Consider the following 19,470-nt stretch of genomic DNA (forward strand, 5'->3'; position numbering starts at 1 on the left):
CCTGATTATCAGTTAAATTAAGCCCTCTACTCTTCAGGAGTGCCCTGAGAGATTCAAGGCAGGATTGGATTTAGAGGTAGACTGTCCCATATTATAAAGTTGAGAGAGAAGTGTCCATAAAATTAGGGCTGTAGCAACCCACAGACACATGAACACAACACAACCACAAGGATCCAAAAGACAGGTAAACATGCTGTACAAAAGCCACACATGGAGCTTGCCTGTGAACTGAAAGTGAAAGGAAAGAGAAAGAGTAGGAAGAGATGTTGACAAGCAAGAAGAAGCAAAGTTTAGCGCATTAAATATGAAGACTGCCTCATATCTCATGAGGGTACACTCACCCGCACACTGATTGACCTCCTCAACGAATGCCTCTCACGGGGCACTAGTCTGCCAGGTTCCCGGAGCCCCTCATTAGGCGCCAGATGCCGGGCTCCTCCCTGGCAGGTAGTGCTGAGGAGACCAGGCCTGCTGGTTCGTCCCAAGGGGTTGAGGAAGAAGGATGAACGTCTGATGACTCAGAACCTCTCCTAGTCACCTGAGAAAAATCACACTGAGTCGGGAGTCTTGTAGAAGCAAGAACTCGCTTTATTGTTACAAGCAGTTGCCTATATAATGTTGGGAATGAAGGCAGGGATTCTAGGATGGGGGGAGAGGTAAGGGCCAATCGTAAACTGTGACTATTGAAATGATAATTCCAACTCCTGAGCGGAAGTGGCAGGCCAGAAGTTATTGGGCGTCTTGCTGAGTCCTAGCTGGCCAGAGACAGGTTGCCAAACTTTAGCTAGGCTCAGGAAGTTCCACTAGGACTCATGCCGGGCCTCTAAAGGCCCAATAGGCATGCACCACCATGCCTGGCTCAAAGTGTGGTTTTGTAGGGTGTAAGCAGAACAAAGGAGCCAGCCCATCTTTGATGCCACCTCGCCTCTCTCAGTTGGCATTTCCAGCCCAATAGTAACATGGCTGTGCTCCCAGGAATAGCCAGCCAGCCTGTTTTTCTTTTACCCTGGTCAGGCACTGGGGAGGGAGTCACCCCCACTTCGCGGAGCTTACATTCTCGTTGGGGTGCTCTGGGAGCGGGGGGCTCTGGGAACACTGATCCCGGGGAGGTGAGTGCAGAAGACTAGGGAAGAGGTTGTCATAGACGGGGCGCTGAAAGAAAACTGCTTTGAGGAAACGGCCATGCTGCTGGGACTGTTGCTTTCTGAGCCTTTGTTCTAAGCATCTGCTTGGTGCTCTGGTGAACTGGTGCAAAGCCGTCATGATAGTGTTGACTGGTTATTGAAGGGTTCTCGAAGAGCAGTTGCTCCAGCTGAGAGCATAACAGCTGTGGCAGGCCTGTGCGTCCAGAACATGAGTGATGTGCCCGAAAGTTCAGCTGCTCTCCCGAGTGAACGTCAGAGCTGCAGCCTCTGTCGTCTCAGGAAAGTGAGGGCCTCCTAAGTCCCTGGATTGGGCTTCCTGCTAGTGTGAGCTTGGGTGGATCTCACAACCTTTATTCCTAGAAAGGAAGCAACCCATTCTTCCGTGCCCTAAATTTTGTTAATTAAGTAATTAATTTTGGGTGTTTCAAGGTAGGGTCACACTTTAGCCCAGGCTGACCTAGAACGCACTCTGTAGTGTCAGAGTAACCTCGAACTCATGGCAATCCTACCTCTGCCTCCCAAGTGCTGGGATTAAAGGTGTGCACTACCAAGCCTGGTTCTCATGAACTTTTTGTATGCTCAGAGCCATACTATTATATGCTTGTAGAACTATCCATCTTACCTTCTGGAATGTTCTGTTTTAGTTTCCTGTTCAGTGTAAGAATGATGTGGAAAATCAGCATCCTCCTCACCATCTTCATTCTGTTCTAACATGTCCCCTCACCCCCACACCTGTCCACAGTAGAATCCCATCAGGGATCTACTCTGTTCATATTAGCCAAAGTCAGCCCTGACTCAGAACTATTTGTTTAAGTCAGACGTTAGTATTTAAAACAAAGGATATGGGCTGGAGAGATGGCTTAGCAGTTAAGTGCTTGCCTGAGAAGCCTAAGGACCCCGGTTCGAGGCTCAGTTCCCCAGGTCCCACGTTAGCCAGATGCACAAGGGGGCGCACGCATCTGGAGTTCGTTTGCAGAGGCTGGAAGTCCTGGCGCGCCCATTCTCTCTCTCTCCCTCTATCTGTCTTTCTCTCTGTGTCTGTCGCTCTCAAATAAATAAATAAATAATTAAAAAAAAAAAACAAAGGATATGATCTTTATGATAAAATTAGACATATTTGATTCACCTTAGGGAAAAGCCTTAGAGGCAGCGAGGGAGTGTATCCTGCCCCCTCCATCAAAGCAGCCACTCCTGTGCTGGAGGGTGTCCCCTGTGCTGGATGGTGTCCCTTGCTGGAGGGTGTCCCCTGTGCTGGATGGTGTCCCTTGCTGGATGGTATCCCTTGCTGGAGGGTGTCCCTTGCTGGATGGTGTGGTACAGCGTGTTTTCTGAGCTGTCACTGAAGTCAACCGACTGGAAGTCGAGGAGGATTAGTGCCCGGTATAGAGACCAACTGTATGTTTTCATTTGATTTTCTCCAGATTTGACTTCATCCTTGACAATGTTGGTGGATCCACTGAAACATGGGCTCTAAACTTTCTCAAGAAATGGTCAGGAGCCACCTATGTGACTCTGGTGACTCCTTTCCTCCTAAACATGGACCGCCTAGGCATAGCAGATGGCATGCTGCAGACAGGAGTGACTGTGGGTACAAAAGCATTAAAGGTAAGAGGAAGCAGGTGTCTCATGCTTCTAGAAATTCTGGGTTGGCCACCCGGCCACTTTCTCTTCCCTTGGAGCCAGCTGAACACAGTGGCTCCCATGTCTTTAGAATCACACTGAACTGGGCTCAAACTTGACTTCTATTTAGTGGCTATATGATCTTATACAAGTTAGTTAACATCTCTGAGCCCAGTGCCTTTGCCTATAAAATGAGGCTGATTATGTACATTACAGTATTATTATAAACATGAATGAGATCATCTTTGTGAAGAACACGGCGCAGTGCTTGTGTATGAAAAGCTCTTGCTGAAGGTTAGCCTGTCATTAGCTGTTGTTTCCGCTCTTGATTCTATCTGATAAACCATCCGCTTTCTTCCAGCACATAGCTGACGGCTTCTCCTGCCTCACCAGTCTCAACACATCCAGCTCCTTATATAGAAAGGTAGAAACTTTACCAAGACTGCTTGCAGGAGCTGCTTTCATGGCAGCAGCGCTGAGATGCGCCAGTGCCTCCCAGCCTAGAGCCTCCTGATCTTTAGAGGCCCATGGCTATTTTACCGCATTTCAAAAACAATTGTGCTTTTACTTCAGTTTGGCTGTAAGAACCATTATGCCCTGGCTGGGAGTATGTCACCTCAGCCTAACATTGCATACCGCTAGTGAATTACAAAATCTAGCTACTGATGCCATGATGGGAGTGTCTGGGACGTCATTAGTCGGCCTGAGCAGTGACAGGCCTCTTCATGACACTGTAGTAGCACATGGAGGTCAGTCTCCCTTATCGGACTGGTAGTGCTGGCGTGTGCGCTCTCTGAAGATGCCACCACTATTGTCATCACGATAGGGATTGGGGGCTTATCAAATTTCAGGTTATAAACTGTTGGTTATTAAAGATCTTTGAATTAGTGTTGAAATGGAATACATGATAGAAACAAAAAAAAAGATAAATTTGGTTTTTTGGGGGGAGGGAGTTGGGTTTTTTTGAGGTTGGGTCTCACTCGGGCCCAAGCTGACCGGGAACTCCTTCTGTAGTCCAGGCTGGCTTCCAGCTCAAACCAGTCCTCTCACCTCTGCCTGCCAAGTGCTGGGATTAAGGTGTGTGCCACCATGCCCCGCATAAGTTTCTTGGTTTTTAAGTTTTATTTTAATTAGGGACTTTTTTTTTTCCAAGATAGGGTCTCACTCTAGCCCAGGCTCACCTGGAATTTACTCTGTAGTCCCAGGCTAGCCTCAAACTCACAGTAATCAGCCTATCTCTGCCTCCAGAGTGCTGGGATTAAAGGTGTGCTCCACCATGCTCAGCTTAATTTTTTTTTAATTTATTTATTTGAGAGCGACAGACACAGAGAGAAAGACAGACAGAGGGAGAGAGAGAATGGGCACGCCAGGGCTTCCAGCCTCTGCAAACGAACTCCAGACACGTGCGCCCCCTTGTGTATCTGGCTAACATGGGACCTGGGAAACCGAGCCTCGAACCAGGGTCCTTTGGCTTCACAGGCAAGCGCTTAACCGCTAAGCCATCTCTCCAGCCCTTTTTTTTTTTTAATGGAACACTTCACGAACTTGTGTGTCATGCTTGCACAGGGTCCATGCTAATTTTCTCTGTATCATTCCAGTTTTTTAGTATACGTGCTGCCGAAGAGAGCACTTAGATTAGTTTGTTATTTTTTACTTACTTTTTTTAAAAAAAGGTTTATTTTTATTTATTTATTAGAGACTGGGGACCGGGAAGTGGGGGACATAGAGAGAGAGAGAGAGAGAGAGAGAGAGAGAATGGGCATGCCAGGGCCTCTAGCCACTGTAGACGAACTCCAGACGCATGCGCCACCATCTGCATCTGACTTACGTGGGACCTGGAGAATCAAATCTGGGTCCTTCCTTAGGCTCCACAAACATATGCCTTAACCACTAAGCCATCTCTCCAGCCCTAAATTTTTTGTTTTGTTTTGTTTCTGTTTTTCCCAGGTAGGGTCTCACTCTAGCCCAGGCTGACCTGGAATTCACTATGTAGTCTCAGGGTGGCCTTGAACTCACAGCAATCCTCCTACCTCTGCCTCCTGAATGCTGATTAAAGGTGTGTGCCACCAAGACTGGCCCCTGAATTTGTTTTTTATTTTATTTCATTTTACTTATTTATTTGAGAGCGACAGACAGAGAGAGAAAGAGACAGTTAGAGAGAGAGAGAATGGGCACGCCAGGGCCTCCAGCCGTTGCAAACGAACTCCAGATGCATACACCACCTTGTGCATCTGGCTTGCTTATGTGGATCCTGAGGAATTGAGCCTTGAGCCAGGGTTCTTAGGTTTCACAGGCAAGCGCTTAACTGCTAAGCCATCTCTCCAGCCCCTAAATTTGTTTTTTAATTAGACGAAATACTTCAGACTCAGAAAGGTCATCACAGTAGATCTGGCCAGCGCTCCCCATGTTGGTCAGGTCATGGCCTTGGTAATTATCTTTAACTGATTGTCTCCCCTCTGCCCTCCTTCCCTTCCTAACTGCTGTCCTTCATTTCTTTCCTTGCTGTTTTTACTTGCTCCATGTGGATCTGGGGATGGAGCTCAGCATCTCACACATGCTGAGCACGCCATACCACTGAGTCCCACCCTAGCCCAAAAGCTGGCCTGTGCCTGGGTCTCACGGTTGGCCCGAGCTGGCTGAGACGTGCGCTTCCCCTGGCATTGCCTCCCAAGTGCTGCAGCCACAGGTGTGCCACCACTTTTTAGCTGTGTTTTTATGTTAGAAAGTGATGTGGGCCGTCAAGGAGGTGACATGGAGAACTTTGGTCTCTTGAATCCAGAGTACTCAGTGTATTTCTAGAGGCAGTCAGAAAGAGCTGTGGGGGAGAGGAGAGCGCGACCCAGGGCACATGTGTGGGTCACAGAGACGAGCAAAGCAGGCTGTGCGTTCTGGTGGACTTTTGTTTCTCTCCTTCATTGAGCAAGCATCCAGCAGAGAAAGGACTCTTAACTGTCCTTCGTCTCTTCTTTCTTTTGTCATAAAATCTGCATTTTCTTGACTTTACAAGTTTGAGCTGTGACTTTATAGCTTGCACTCCAGTGGGACCCCTTCTAAGCCAGCCGTCAGAGCTGTCCTGTGGGTGCAGTGGCTTGGCTGTCTTGTTTCTGCTTTCCCTCACGTGAAAGGTAATGGTGATCTCACAGGGAAACCTGTCATGCAGTTTCTGCGACCTTTCTGAGGATATGCACAGTTCAAACCTCATAGTCACCCTTCCAACTCTCCTGCCTGTTTTGGCTTCCTTCTATCATAACCTGGGAAGACCCTCACAGACCCCTTAGAGCAGAACAGACTCAGAGCAGAATATGAACATGCCTCCAGTACAGGCCAAGAGTTTCACTTTGCGGAGTAATGCGCTGCGAAGAAACTTAGATGTGGCATAGTGACCATTTCTGTTCCTTTTTTATACCTTGGAGGGATTCTAGAATGTTTTCACTACAGTCTTAAGAGGCCACACCAGACTTCAGCTAGAAGCACTTGAATGGGTTTTCTGTGATTGTCATTTACTGGTCCCCTGTAAGTTTGGAACATTCTCAGTGTTCAGTAGCTTGCCACATAAACCTTCCAATGGCATGTTTTACTTTTTAAGTCAGGTGCCTGAACCAGTGCTTCCCAGCCTCGTGCATGCCATGCCACCCAGACAGCGATGATGTCTGAGTATGCTGTGTGCCCAGAGCTATCTGTTTACAGGAGCCTGCAAGCTCAGGCTCTGTCCTGCTGTCCTGAGGGCTGGGGAGAGTCCCAATCTCATGCTCATTCTAGACCCCACTCACCTTCACAAACCATGGGTCTCAACCCCGTGTGTGGTGACACAGCTGGATGAGGGAGCCCCCCCAAAATCTGGCAATAATAAAAGATTTTTGAACATCCAGTGGCCAAAAATTAATTCAAAATCAAATATACCCCCTCACACACATCAAATTAAAGCAATGCAGGGGCTGGAGAAGTGACTTAGTGGTTAAGGCATTTGCCTGTGAAGCCTAAGGACTCAAATTCGATTCCCCAGTACCCATGCAAGCCAGATGCACAGGATGGTGCATGTGTCTGGAATTCGTTGCAGTGGCTGAAGTCCCTGGTGTGCCCATTCTCATTCTCTTTCCCCCTCTTTTTTTCTCTTTGCCTCTTTCTCTCAAATAAATAAAATAATATGAAAAAAGCAATACAGAACATCACACCACCTCACTGCAGCCTTGGTTCTGAATAAACAACACGTGCACTTGCACCAGGCAATGCCAATGAATACTGCACGAACACCTTTGGCCTAGATTTGAGTCTGTTGCAGTGTTTACATATATATATATACATACATACATATATATATATATATATATATATATATAGTTTTCTGCTCTTTTAGAACCATCAATGGTTATAAAACAAAGACTTAATCTTTTCCTACTATTATTCCTCAGCATATAAGTATCAAGTTAGTATATCTTTAGACTGTATTGTATTAAAATGTTTGATTTTAAAAATTGCTATTTAAGTTTCCAACTTGAGTATCATTACAAAAAAATTGTTAAATGAGGACTAGAGAGATGACTTAGTGGTTAAGGCACTTGCTTACAAAGCCAAAGGGTCCAGGTTCAGTTCCCTAGTACCCATGTAAAGCTCATGTGTCTGATGTTCATTTGCAGCAGCTGGAGGCCCTAGCATGCCCATTCTCTCTCTCAAATAAATAAATAAAAATAAAAAAAATTATTTAGTGAATTTTTACTTGGTTAAGACAGAATTTCCAACAATTTCTGAAACATGCTTCTACCATTTTATATATTTTATTTATTTATTTTTCTCAATTTTTATTAACATTTTCAATGATTATAAAAAGTATCCCATGGTAATACCCCCCCCTTTCCCCTTTGAAATTCCATTCTCCATCATATCCCCTCCCCATCTCAATCAGTCTCTCTTTTATTTTGATGTCATGGTCTTTTCCTCCTCTTATGATGGTCTTGTGTAGGTAGTGTCAGGCACTATGAGGTCATGGATATCTGGGCCATGTCTGGAGGGCCATTTTATATTATGCAAAGTAACATTCTTTTTAAAAAATATTTTTATTTATTTGAGAAAGAGTAAGTATGCACATGCCAGAGCCTCTTTCCATTGTAAGTGAGTTCAGATGCACATGCCACTTTGTCCCTGTGGCTTTACATGGGTACTGGAAAATTGAACCTGGGCCGTCAGGCTTTACGTACAAGCACCTCTAACTGCTGAGCGATCTCTCCAGCCCCAAAGCCACATTCTTAACAATGATAATTATAAATTCAAATGATCAACCAGCTCTGAAAACACTAAAGATGCCCCACAGTGTCAAATATTCAGCCAAGAGCTCTTTTTATAAAAATATTTTTATTTATTTGCAGAGAGGGAGAGAGAGAAAATGAGAATGGGCACACCAGGGCCTCCTGCTGCTACAAATGAACTGCAGGCACATGAGCCACTTTGTGCATCTGGCTTTACATGGGCACTGGGGAATCAAACCCAGGCCAGCAAGTTTTACAAGCAAATGCCTTTAACCACTGAACCATCTCCCCAGCCCCAAGATTTAATTCCTTATGTAAAAGTAAATAAGCACATCCATCTCATTGTTATGCTTATTTTCATCTTTAATAAGTGGAAAGATTGTATGTATACTAAAGACTTGTTTTAACATAAATTACTTTCTTGTTTATTTCCCTCAGAAAACATTTTATTTGTATACTCTTTTCATATATACCTAGTGTGGTGGTTTGATTCAGGTGTCCCCCATAAACTTAGGTGTTGGGAATGCTAGCTCCCCAGCTGATGGATATTTGGGAATTAATGCCTCCTGGAGGGAGTGTATCACTGGGGGCGGGCTTATGGGCTTTATAGCCAGTTTCCCCATGCCAGTGTTTGGCACACCCTCCTGTTGCTGTGGTCCACCTTCTATTGGCCAGGGGGTGAAGTCCACCTCTGCTCATGCCATCATTTTCCCCTGCCATCGTGGAGCTTCCCCTCGAGCCTGTAAGCCAAAATAAATCTCTTTTTCCCAGAAGCTGCTCTTGGTTGGGCGATTTCTACCAGCAATGCGAACTGGACTGCAACACCTAGGATTGCCTAAAAATTTCTTGGGTGGAGTTAATATATTTCTTGGGGGATAAGTGGTACAGTGCTTGCCTAGTATGTGTGTGCCCCTTGGTTCAATCCCCAGTCCCACCAAAAAGAAAAGGAAAAAAAAAATTCTTTAGTGAAAAGTAGTTTCTAATGCAAAAAGAATTGAAGCTCTGTTCTAGACTAAGCTTGTCTTTGTTTCCATCTTTTGAATGGTGACTCTTAAGTCTCACAATTTTTCTGGCTTGGGCAATAAAACTATATGACCACTCAGACAGAAGACATTCCTGGCACGCTAGGTCAGAGGCTTTGCTCAGGCAACAACATCATTTTTTTCCTTCCACATTCCTGTGCTTTGGTCTTGTCAGGCTCTCCTCAGCAGACTTTCCTTTCCGCGCCAGACGGGCACTGACTGAGAACCTTCTATGTGTGATCGTTTTGATGGGCGTTCTCGTTGGGGCTTTCCCCCAGCCTGTCAGCCAGGTGGAACCAGCATTCTGCAGGCCAGGAGCCTGGCGGAAGGAGGGAGCTTGACAGCAAGAACACGAGTTAAGGGCTGGAGAGATGACTTAGTGGTTAAGCGCTTGCCTGTGAAGCCTAAGGACCCCAGTTCGAGGCTCGATTCCCCAGGTCCCACGTTAGCCAGATGCACAAGGGGGCGCACGCGTCTGGAGTTCGTTTGCAGAGGCTGGAAGCCCTGGCACGCCCATTCTCTCTTTCTCTCTCTCCCTCTATCTGTCTTTCTCTCTGTGTCTGTCTCTCTCAAATAAATAAATAAATAAAAATTTTAAAAAAAATATTAAAAAAAAAAAGAACATGAGTTAAGTGCCTTGAGCTAGGGTGGCCGGGATGTCACTGCGCTTGCCACCCTTCTGCCTAACCAGCCTGTCAAGCCAAGAGTGAGCTCAGTGGAAAAACATTCTGTGCCCACTAGAAATTGGGGACACATGTGAGGAGGGAACAAAATGGTATTAACTGACCCCACATCACCTCGGGGGAGCTCCCATCTACAAGTGAGGCTGACCCCACACCACCTCGGGGAGCTCCCATCTACAAGTGGGGTTGGATAGCTGATTGACATGTCATGGAGAACTTCAGCTCACCAGCTGTTTTGATAACAGCCCACCTACCTCCTACATAAAGAAGAGCAATTATGTTCTGAAAGAGGGGCCGAGGAGATGGTTCAGTGGTTAGATACTTGCCTGCAAAGCCTGCCAGCCTGGTTTCAATTCCCCAGTCACCCACATGAAGCCATGCAGGCATTGATTTGCAACAGGAAGAGACTCTGGCATGCCCATAAACACACATGCATGCATGCATGCATGCATGAACACAAGTAAATACATTAGAAAAGAAGGAAGAGGGGCTAGAGGGATGGCTTAGCAGTTAAGGTACTTGCCTCCAGAGCCAAAGGACCCAGGTTCGATTCCTCAGGACCCACGTAAGCCAGATGCACAAGGTGGAGTATGTGTCTGGAGTTTGTTTGCAGTGACTGGAGGCCCTGGTATGCTTATTGTCTCCCTCCTTCTCAGTGTGTCATACACACAAACACATTCTCTCTCTCTCTCTCTCTTTCTCTCTCTGCCTCTTTCTCTTTGTCAAACACATAAATAAAAATAAATTTAAGAAAAAGAAAAGAAGGAAGAAAAAGAAAAGTTATAAGTACAGTAGAATTGAACCATGAGTCTTGTTCATCTTCTGGAGAGATTTTGTTCACAGTAAATTGAAGGGCTTGGTATTTGCCACAGCTATCAGGGAAGAGCCAGCCATGATATATAAGGAATATTGTACTTTGTTTTATCTTTCAAGGTACCTTGTTTCTATAAGAACCAGTTTAAAAAAATTAAAAAATATATGTATATATATAAATTTGGGTTTCCTGCCCATTTTATTTTTGTTTTTTTGAGGTAGGGTCTCGCTCTAGCCCAGGCTGACCTGGAATTCACTACGTAGTCTCAGGGTGGCCTTGAACTCATGGCAATCCTCCTATCTCTGCCTCCCAAGTGCTGGGATTAAAGGTGTGTGCCACCATACCCAGCTCCAAGTTCATATTTTGATGTGGTATTCTAAAGCATTTGAATATAGTGAAGTCTTATTCAACCCTCAGCAGTGGAAGTGTAAAGGTCCCAGGCCTTGATTCCACACGGGAAGCAGCTCAGTGGTTAGCTGTTCAGCCTCGTTCAAGGATCCATTCCCATGCTTACTTGCCTGTCAGTCACAGCCTGAGTAGGCAAGCCTGTGTCTTGTTCATTCATGTATTTCTTAAACCCCATGGAATGTCCGCTCTCCATGGGTGATACATTAGGGCCCAGAATATAGCTCATGTGTCAGTTTGAGATGGGAAATTGTTTTGTCTATTTTAGTTATCCAGAAAAAATGCCTTTCTCTGAACTTCCTTTAGTCAGGTTTTACCCTTTTCTGTATACCTGACATGTTTTGTTCTCTCTTTTTTTAATTTAGCATTTCTGGCAAGGAGTCCATTATCGCTGGGCCTTTTTCATGGCCAGTGGTCCGTATCTAGATGACATTGCAGAGCTGGTGGATGAGGGAAAGGTAGGTACATGGGGAACCTTCTATTTGGTAACTTTGCATTAGTGGGGCACCTCTTACAGACCTGTCCACTAGACCTCATGCATAGCAACTCTCCAGAGGCAGCTCAGCAAGGATGAATGACCTTATATGGCCAAGCTTTTTATTTATTTATTTATTTATTGCCTATGTATGTATATTGTATGTATCGTGGTGCCCTTCTAGGGTTCCCCCACATCCCAGGAGTATGGTCATCTTATTGCTACAAAGAGGAAACAAACTGTCACGAGATAAGTGCAGGCCACATGTGCTTGGAGCCTCACTATTCCAGAGGTCTCTGTCCTCCAGAAGTCACCATGTGATTGACCTAATGTCTGCTCAAGCTGTCCACTTGCTTACAGCTGCTCTCTTGCATTCAAAATATTATGACTTGGTCTCTGTGTGGAAATTATTTACCCAACAGAGCTGAGAGGTAATTTGTGTGTGTACTAATTGAATTTGGCTGGTAACTGGTAGAATGGCTCAAAAGAGACATGAAAGGAAATGCCCTTGAAAGAGGAAGAGTGAGGAACTGTTTCTCTTTTCTACTCAGGCTGTCTGGGCTCCAAAAGGCTCTGGACAGCACAATGAGGTCAAGTGTCTTCTCATGCCCCTGCTTCTCTCTAAATGTGAGAGGCCACTGCCTCTGTGTACTGGGAAGTAGGGAAGAATAACACTGGATTTCACATATTGTGCCATTTCAGGAGATTTTTCTCAGCAGGGCAAGGACATTTAAACCCTTCAAGTTGGGGCTGGAGAGATGGCTTAGCAGTTAGGGCGCTTGCCTGCAAAGCGTAACGACCTGGGTTCATTTCCCCAGTCCCCACATAAAGCCAGACGCATAGTGGTGCATGCATCTGGAGTTTGTTTATAGCAGCTGGAGGCCTGGTGTGCCCATTCTCTTTCTGTCTGTCTCTCTTCTCTCTATCTCTCTGTGCTTGCAAATAAATAATAAATATATTGTTAGAAATCCTTAGCGCTTTGGCTGAGTAGTTAATGATCTGATTAGCAGGTGGCTGACAGAGGAGCTATATCTGCTTTTTGACAATGTAGAGCTGCAAACAACAAGGCCATTTGTTTTAAGGGTTTAGGGAAATACTGTCTTCATAGGTTCAAACATTGATGTTTCTCCAAGTGAACACCCTATGGCTCCTGCACCTCCGGCACTGAGATTCTGCTTGTTAGACACAATCAGTGTTACCAGTTTGGTATTCCAAAGACATTCTGTCCATTCAAACAGGAAAATTTCTCTCTGCTCTAAAGACAAATGGTTAGTATATTGTTTTGTACCTTTTTAAAATCCTTCTTGAGGGCTGGAGAGATGGCTTAGCGGTTAAGCGCTTGCCTGTGAAGCCTAAGGACCCCAGTTCGAGGCTCGGTTCCCCAGGTCCCACGTTAGCCAGATGCACAAGGGGGCGCACGAGTCTGGAGTTCATTTGCAGAGGCTGGAAGCCCTGGCGTGCCCATTCTCTCTCTCTCCCTCTATCTGTCTTTCTCTCTGTGTCTGTCGCTCTCAAATAAATAAATAAAATTAAAAAAAAATAGTCTTCTTGAACTTATTCCTGTTAGGATAGAAAAGCTTTCTTCCTTTTTTATTTTGTAAGTAGCTGTACTAGCAATCCTTTGCACGGGCGTTTCAATATTCATTTCATCATTCCAGTCTTGTACAATAGCACTTCAGTAGAGAGCTCAGACTTCTTTGTGTGCTAACTGGTCATATCCATTTCTGTTCATGGACACGGAGTTGCTGAGTCAAAGGGAATATGCATGTGTAATTCTGATATACATTAAAACAGGGAGCTTTGACAATCTCATCTGTATTCTGTGCATCTGGAATTTCCCTTTTAGTTCTCTTCTAAGCCCCTTTCTCTTTCTGCTCCTGTTGTCTTGCCCTGTGGCCAGTCCTGCTTCATGAGAGACTTGTTTCTGGAAATGTGAAGAAGATCTGGCATTGGTCATCTGTAACTTCAACTGTTCTGACTGAAAACAGTGTCTGAAGCTGGGCATAGTGGTTCATGCCTGTAATTCCAGATAGAACTAGGGAGGTTGAGACAGCAAGAAGGCTATGAGTTTAAGGCTCAAGGCCAGCCTGGGCTACCATGGGAAGCCACTGTCCCCTCTCCCTGTAGCTGCTTCACGAGGCCAAGGACACCGATGTGGAAACTGTCCTTCTGCTGAGGTCTCAAAAGGGTATTACTTCCAGGACAGGGAGTGTAACAGGTTGCTTCTGAAACTGAGCCTTGGGCCTACAGCTTATTGGCATTTTCACCTAAGCACAATAAACATTTCTGGGTTTTTATACTATTTAGCAAATTGGAAACAGAAGATGTGCTTTCCTACTGTCCTGAGTAGTCAGCTGCTGGTAAGAATGTCTGTGAGCCGAGGGAAAATACCCATACCAACTTGCTTGTATGTACGTGCACTGGTTTCCAGTTGCTGAAACAAATTAACGCAAACAAGGTGGCTCAACATAACATGCATTTATTATCTTACAGGCCTGCAAGTCATTAGTGCAGGGTAGTCTGAGATTATCTTACAGGCCTGCAAGTCATTAGTGCAGGGTAGTCTGAGATTATCGTACGTGCCTGCAAGTCACATGGGCATGAAGGTCTGGCAGAGCTGCGACCCTCTGGAGGCACACTGGAGGGGAGGAGTTGGTTCCCAACCTACTCCAGCTTCCAGAGGCTGCCCACGGTCCTGGGCCGTATCCCTCTGCTCCCTGCGCTGCTCCTTCACTCCGGCCCTCCCGCCCCCTCCTCTGAGAACGCCGTGATCCCGCTGGGCCCGCCCGCTTGCGTGAGCCAGGGTGATTTCTTGAACCAAATCACATCTGCGTAGCGCTAGGGCATGAATGTTTATGGGGACAATATGCTATCTGCTAAACACATAAGATACTTTTAAAGGAATTGGAAGGGTCTTGACATACTGGTTGCTTCTGAAGAGGGAAACGATGACTGGGGATCAAGTGTGGGAGGAAGACATCTGACTGTTCTGCATTTTCCCCCTGTTTTTATGATTATTGTTTGTTGCTGTTACTGTTACTTGATAAGGAATGTCACTGTCTTATCTTTTTGTGTATGTTGACTTGCAGACATACATTACTCTTACAGTGCTTAATGTTCCCGAGTCTTTTGAAATCCTAGGTGACTGTGGTGGTTTGATTCAGATGTCTCCCATAAACTTAGGTGTTCTGAATGGTAGGTTCCCAGCTGATGGAGATTTGGGAATTAACGCCTCCTGGAGGCAGTGTATTGTTGGGGACGGGCTTATGGGTGTTATAGCCAGTTTCCCCATGCCGGAGTTTGGCACACTGTCCTGTTGCTATTGTCCACCTTATGTTGGCTAGGGGGTGATATCCACCCTCTGCTCATGCCATCATTTCCCCCTGCCATCGTGGAGCTTCCCCTTGATCCTGTAAGCCAGAATAAACCTTTTTTTACCCACAAGCTGCTCTTAGTTGGTGATTTTTACCAGCAATGTGAACCTGACTGCAACAGTGACCTATCAAGCTCTTTGTTCAACAGTGATGAACTTCTCAGAGTTGGTTTCTTCTGGTATCACAGGGTGCCTACATAACCTGAGTTCAGTTGACAACATTTGCCAGGAGCCCCTGGCACTCTCCTTCACATACTTGAACATGGAGAGATTGGCCATGCCAATTACCCTCTTAGCACTGTCTAGAACATTCTGCCATAATAGTAATGTCCAGTAGACTGCCACTAGCCATTGTAACTACTGAGCACTGAAAATGTGGCTACTGCCTCGGGGAGGCTGAATTTTACATTTTATTCTTTTTTTTTTTTTCTTAAAAGAGAGAGAGAGATGGCTGAAATGATGGCTTAGCAGTTAAGGTGCTGGCCTGCAAAGCCCAGGGACACATGTTTGACTCTTCAGATCCCATGTTAGACACTCAAAGGTGAGGCAAGGGCAAGGTCACACAGGCCAATTTTTTTCTCTCTCTCAAATAACAAAAATAAATTAAATTTGAAAAATATAGCATGTGAGAGAGAATGGGTGCACCAGGGCCTCCAGCCACTGCAAATGAACTCCAGACACATGTACTAGCTTGTGCATCTGGCTTACGTTGATCCTGGGGAATTGAACCTAGGTCCTTTGGCTTTGTGAAGGCAAGTGCCTTAACCGTTAAGCCAATGCCTTAACCGTTAAACCGTCTCTCCAGCTCCCTCTTCTTTTCTTTTTAAAAGTTAATTATCACAGGTACTTTGCTATACTGAGAGAAAGCTGTCTCACATAAGAGCACAATTGTGCTAATACTGATTTAGTGGTTTGGATATAAGTGCATGTCCCCACACGCTCAGGTATTTTTTAAAATATATTTTATTTATTTATTTATTTGAGAGAAAGAGGCAGACAGAGAGAGAAAGAGAGAGAGAGAATGGGTATTGCCAGGGCCTCCAGCCACTGCAAATGAACTCCAGATGCATGCACCCCCTTGCATCTGGCTCATATGGGTCCTGGAGAATTGAACTAAAATCCTTTGGCTTTGCAGGCAAGCACCTTAGCCACTAAGCCATCTCTCCAGCCCAGCCCCATTTTTATTACTCTTTTTTTTTTTTTTTTTTTTTTTTTGAGGTAGAGTCTCACAGTGTCACAGAGTCTCACAGTGATCCTCCTACCTCTGCCTCCTGAGTTCTGGGATTAAAAGCATGTGCCACCATGCCTGACTATTTACTCACTTTGATAACATTTTCTTTTAATTTTTAAAAACAATTTGAGAGAGTCAGAGAGAGAGAGAATGGGCATGCCAGGGTCTCCAGCCATGTTAGGTTGCAGCTTGAGAGGAAAATGTAGTAAGTTCTGAGGTAAGCAATTTCCCAGGCTCCTCTTGGATAGAGAGACCTAAATTAGCAGTAGACCCCACTGTAAACTTCAACTTCCGTATTGCAGCTGGATTCTGCCCTAAAGACTCTTAACAAAAGGATTGAATGCTGGGAACACCTTGAAAAGCGTTAGTTTTCCTGATATGTCCAGTTTGCCCTGGGTCTTGTAGCCTTGCTGCTTCTAGATTTTTCCTTCTCTCTCTCTCTCTTCCTCTTTGGTGGTGTTTTTGTTCTTTTGAAACAGCTCACTATGTAGCCCAGGTTGGCCTTGAACTCATGATTCTCCCACCTCTGTCCTCTGGAGGGCTGGGATTACAGGCCTGTGCCACCACCATGCTCTGCTCTTTGTTAGTTTTTCTGATGCCACTGAAATTGTTTCCACGTGGGCATGTGAACAGTTTCTCTTCTCGGCTGCCTTCAGAAGTGTCTTTCCGTAGGGGAGTGCTTTCTAAACAGGCCAGTTGACTCTTGGAGAGAACCCGCACGTACCATCCCCTCCTGTCTCTCCCCACTTCGCTTCCACCTTGGATCTTTCCTTCTGGGGACAGGAAGTGCCTCAGAAACAGCAAACTGGAACCAAACTCACCTCTTCCTTTTGTCCTCTTCTTATCTCTGGGGACTTACAATGAGCAAAAGTACAGAGCTTGTCACAGACATCAGGGCATACCTGTCCACGAGGTGGCGCTGGGACCGTGGTCCTGGTGCCCGTCCACTGGCGTCTGAGTTTGGACTCACACCAGGGGTTCCTGCGTCTTTCTTGGCGTCTCATGTTGGCTGGTCCTCACACACCCCACCGTCTGTGCCTGCTGAAGGAGGAAGCTGAGGGACTTAGGGGAGAAGTGGGCAGACTGACTTCTCAAGCCATACCATCCATTGGGAAGCGGAGTCACTGGTCCTGGGTCCTCACTGTGACCTTGCTCCTGACACCTGTGACTTTGCATGAACCATTCAACCACTTAGCTCAGCATCCTACCCTGTCAGAACCGGCTCGCTCGGCCATGTGGATCCTTCCCTTTAGCTCTGTCTTTTGTCTACTTGGGAGTGAGTGAGAGCCGAGGGAACCCACACCCTGCTGTCTGCTGCCACGCCTGCCTAGACCTGGTCATCTCTCTCCATCAGCAGTCCCATGCTCTTGCTTGGTTAGAAGAGACACCGGAGGGTCTCCGGGCCTCTGAATGGAGGGCTTGCCCATGGCAGGTCAGCAGCAGTATTGGGAGGCTGCACTTAGAGGGTGAGGTTCCTGTTGCCCCCATGGTATAGAAAGGGTGTCAGGCAGCAAATGCCAAGTCTTGGGTCTTGACTTGGCACGGCCATTGTTTAAGGAAGGGAAGGTGCTCCAGGGAAACCCCATCTTTGGGTGCCAGATCAAACAAGGGTTCCTGCTGGGAGCCCCGTGTCTGTAGTGGGAGTGTGGCGTGGGGCCTGCTGCTTTATAACGGGGCTCCCTGTGCCAGTTGCCCTAAAGCGTTGTCATCACATAAATGTCCACCCTTCGCTGGGAGTAACCTTTCTTTCCCCTCTCTGGATTTCACTCTGATCCCTTTGTTGTTCACAAACAAGCAGGCGCTCTGGGTCCAGTGGGAGGCTGCGCACGGACGGCTCTCGTTATCCAGCTAATCTCCTTGCTGTCCCATATTCAGCCAACAGTGGCATTTGCCTGCTTGTCATTTGAAAGCCTTTTTTCTTTCTTTTTCATTGTCACTTCCAGGAATTGCTGAATGGGTCCTTTGCCACAATGGGCCTGCCCAGCCAGATTAAAGTGTGCAGTCACTGCGAGCAGTCTGGGTCAGCAGGTCGCTTCTGCAGCGTGGGGCAGAGCTCTGAAGGGAGCGTGGCTTGATGGCCTAGGAAGTTTGTTCTGGAGTGGAGTCTGTGTATTTGCTCTAGGTGGTGCTTTGCACGGAAAACACAGGCATTAGGGACCTTTGTGGAGTAGATAATGTGTGCATGTACCAGTCTGGAACCCAGAGACTAAAGCAAAAGTCCACAGCAGTTCCCACTGGTAAAGTGGATCTGCCTCTGGGGAGCTGATTCCAGAATGCACTGTCTTCCCCACCCCTGGAGAGTCAGAGCCAGGGTGACACATTTCAAAGGAGCACGCATCACTTTCGGTGGACAGCACTCAGTCAGCAGTGATCGTGGAGCGCGAAGGGGAGTGCTGGGTTTAGAAGCATTCACATGAGACATGAAACAACGCCAGTGCCTGCCTTCTACCAGAAAAGGCACCGTGGTTTTGTGTGCCAGCTCCAGTCAGTGCTTAACGCACTGCTGCTGCGGGAAAGTTCTGAGTTTCTACTCTGCATGCTGCCGACGGTCAGCTAGTGACCCTCTCCATGGGCGGATGGGATGGTGACACAGCACCGTACATCTGTCACCTTGGCCTGGGTACGGGGTCTAGAGACCAGATCCTCACTTGGCATATGGAAGGCAATCAGGGTTTCATGCTGTGACATCACTGTAACCCTTGGCTATTTTGCCTTCCTCTGGGGGGGTGAAGGTGGAAATCAGCGCCAGTAATGGGAGGACCCGCTCTTGGTGGTGACAGCAGTGACAATGGCACCAGACTGAACCGTGCCTCTTAGCAGTACCGTGATACCTAGCAACTTGCCTGACTGTGTCTCGAATTCTTATGAAAAGGGAGTGATGGGCTGGAGAGATGGCTTAACAGTTAAGGTGCTTGCCTGCAAAGCCATAGGACCCACGTTTGATTCCCCAGGACCCATGTAAAGCCAGATGCACAAGGTGGTGCATGCACCTGGAGTTCATTTGCAGAGGCTAGAGGCCCTGGTGTGCCCACTCACTCTGTCTCTCTCAAATAAATAAATTAAGAATAAATAATAAGCCATCTGAGTCTGTTTTAAAAAGGGAGGAGCTAGAGAGATAGCTTAACAGTTAAAGCACTTGCATGTGAAGCCTGAGGACCTAGGTTCAACACCCCAGAACCCACATAAGACAGATGTACAAGGTGGCGCATGCATCTGCAGTCGCTAGAGGCCCTGGTACGCATGCCTATTCTGTCAGTCTCTCTCTATCTCTAATAAATAAAATTAATTTTTAAAGGGAGTAACCATATCTAAGAATGATTGATTATCGGTGTTTGTTTGAGGTAAGCTGTGGGGAAGCCATAGAACAGTGTCCAGCATGAGGGAGGACAGGTTTTCCAGGTGTCACTTTTTCTGTGGACCTGTTGTGATTTGTGGGTACAGAAGAATTTTCAATGCTGGAGA

The 19,470-nt window shown here is 46.4% G+C and overlaps 1 protein-coding gene and 1 non-coding gene across 2 annotated transcripts in view; one reads left to right on the forward strand and one right to left on the reverse strand.

Moving 5' to 3' along the window:
• Positions 1 to 19,470, forward strand: part of Rtn4ip1 (reticulon 4 interacting protein 1) — a 65,539-nt gene that overhangs the window by 45,296 nt on the left and 773 nt on the right. The window contains exons 7-8 of the mRNA XM_004660607.3: positions 2,567 to 2,750; positions 11,295 to 11,387. Of these exons, the coding sequence (XP_004660664.3) occupies positions 2,567 to 2,750; positions 11,295 to 11,387 (277 nt within the window). The remainder of the gene's footprint in view (positions 1 to 2,566; positions 2,751 to 11,294; positions 11,388 to 19,470) is intronic.
• Positions 4,287 to 4,395, reverse strand: LOC123462520. Its single transcript, XR_006638334.1, has one exon. It is a non-coding gene; the product is annotated as a U6 spliceosomal RNA (small nuclear RNA).

The sequence above is a fragment of the Jaculus jaculus genome, chromosome 7 (assembly GCF_020740685.1).
Source record: "Jaculus jaculus isolate mJacJac1 chromosome 7, mJacJac1.mat.Y.cur, whole genome shotgun sequence".
Lineage (NCBI taxonomy): Eukaryota > Metazoa > Chordata > Mammalia > Rodentia > Dipodidae > Jaculus > Jaculus jaculus.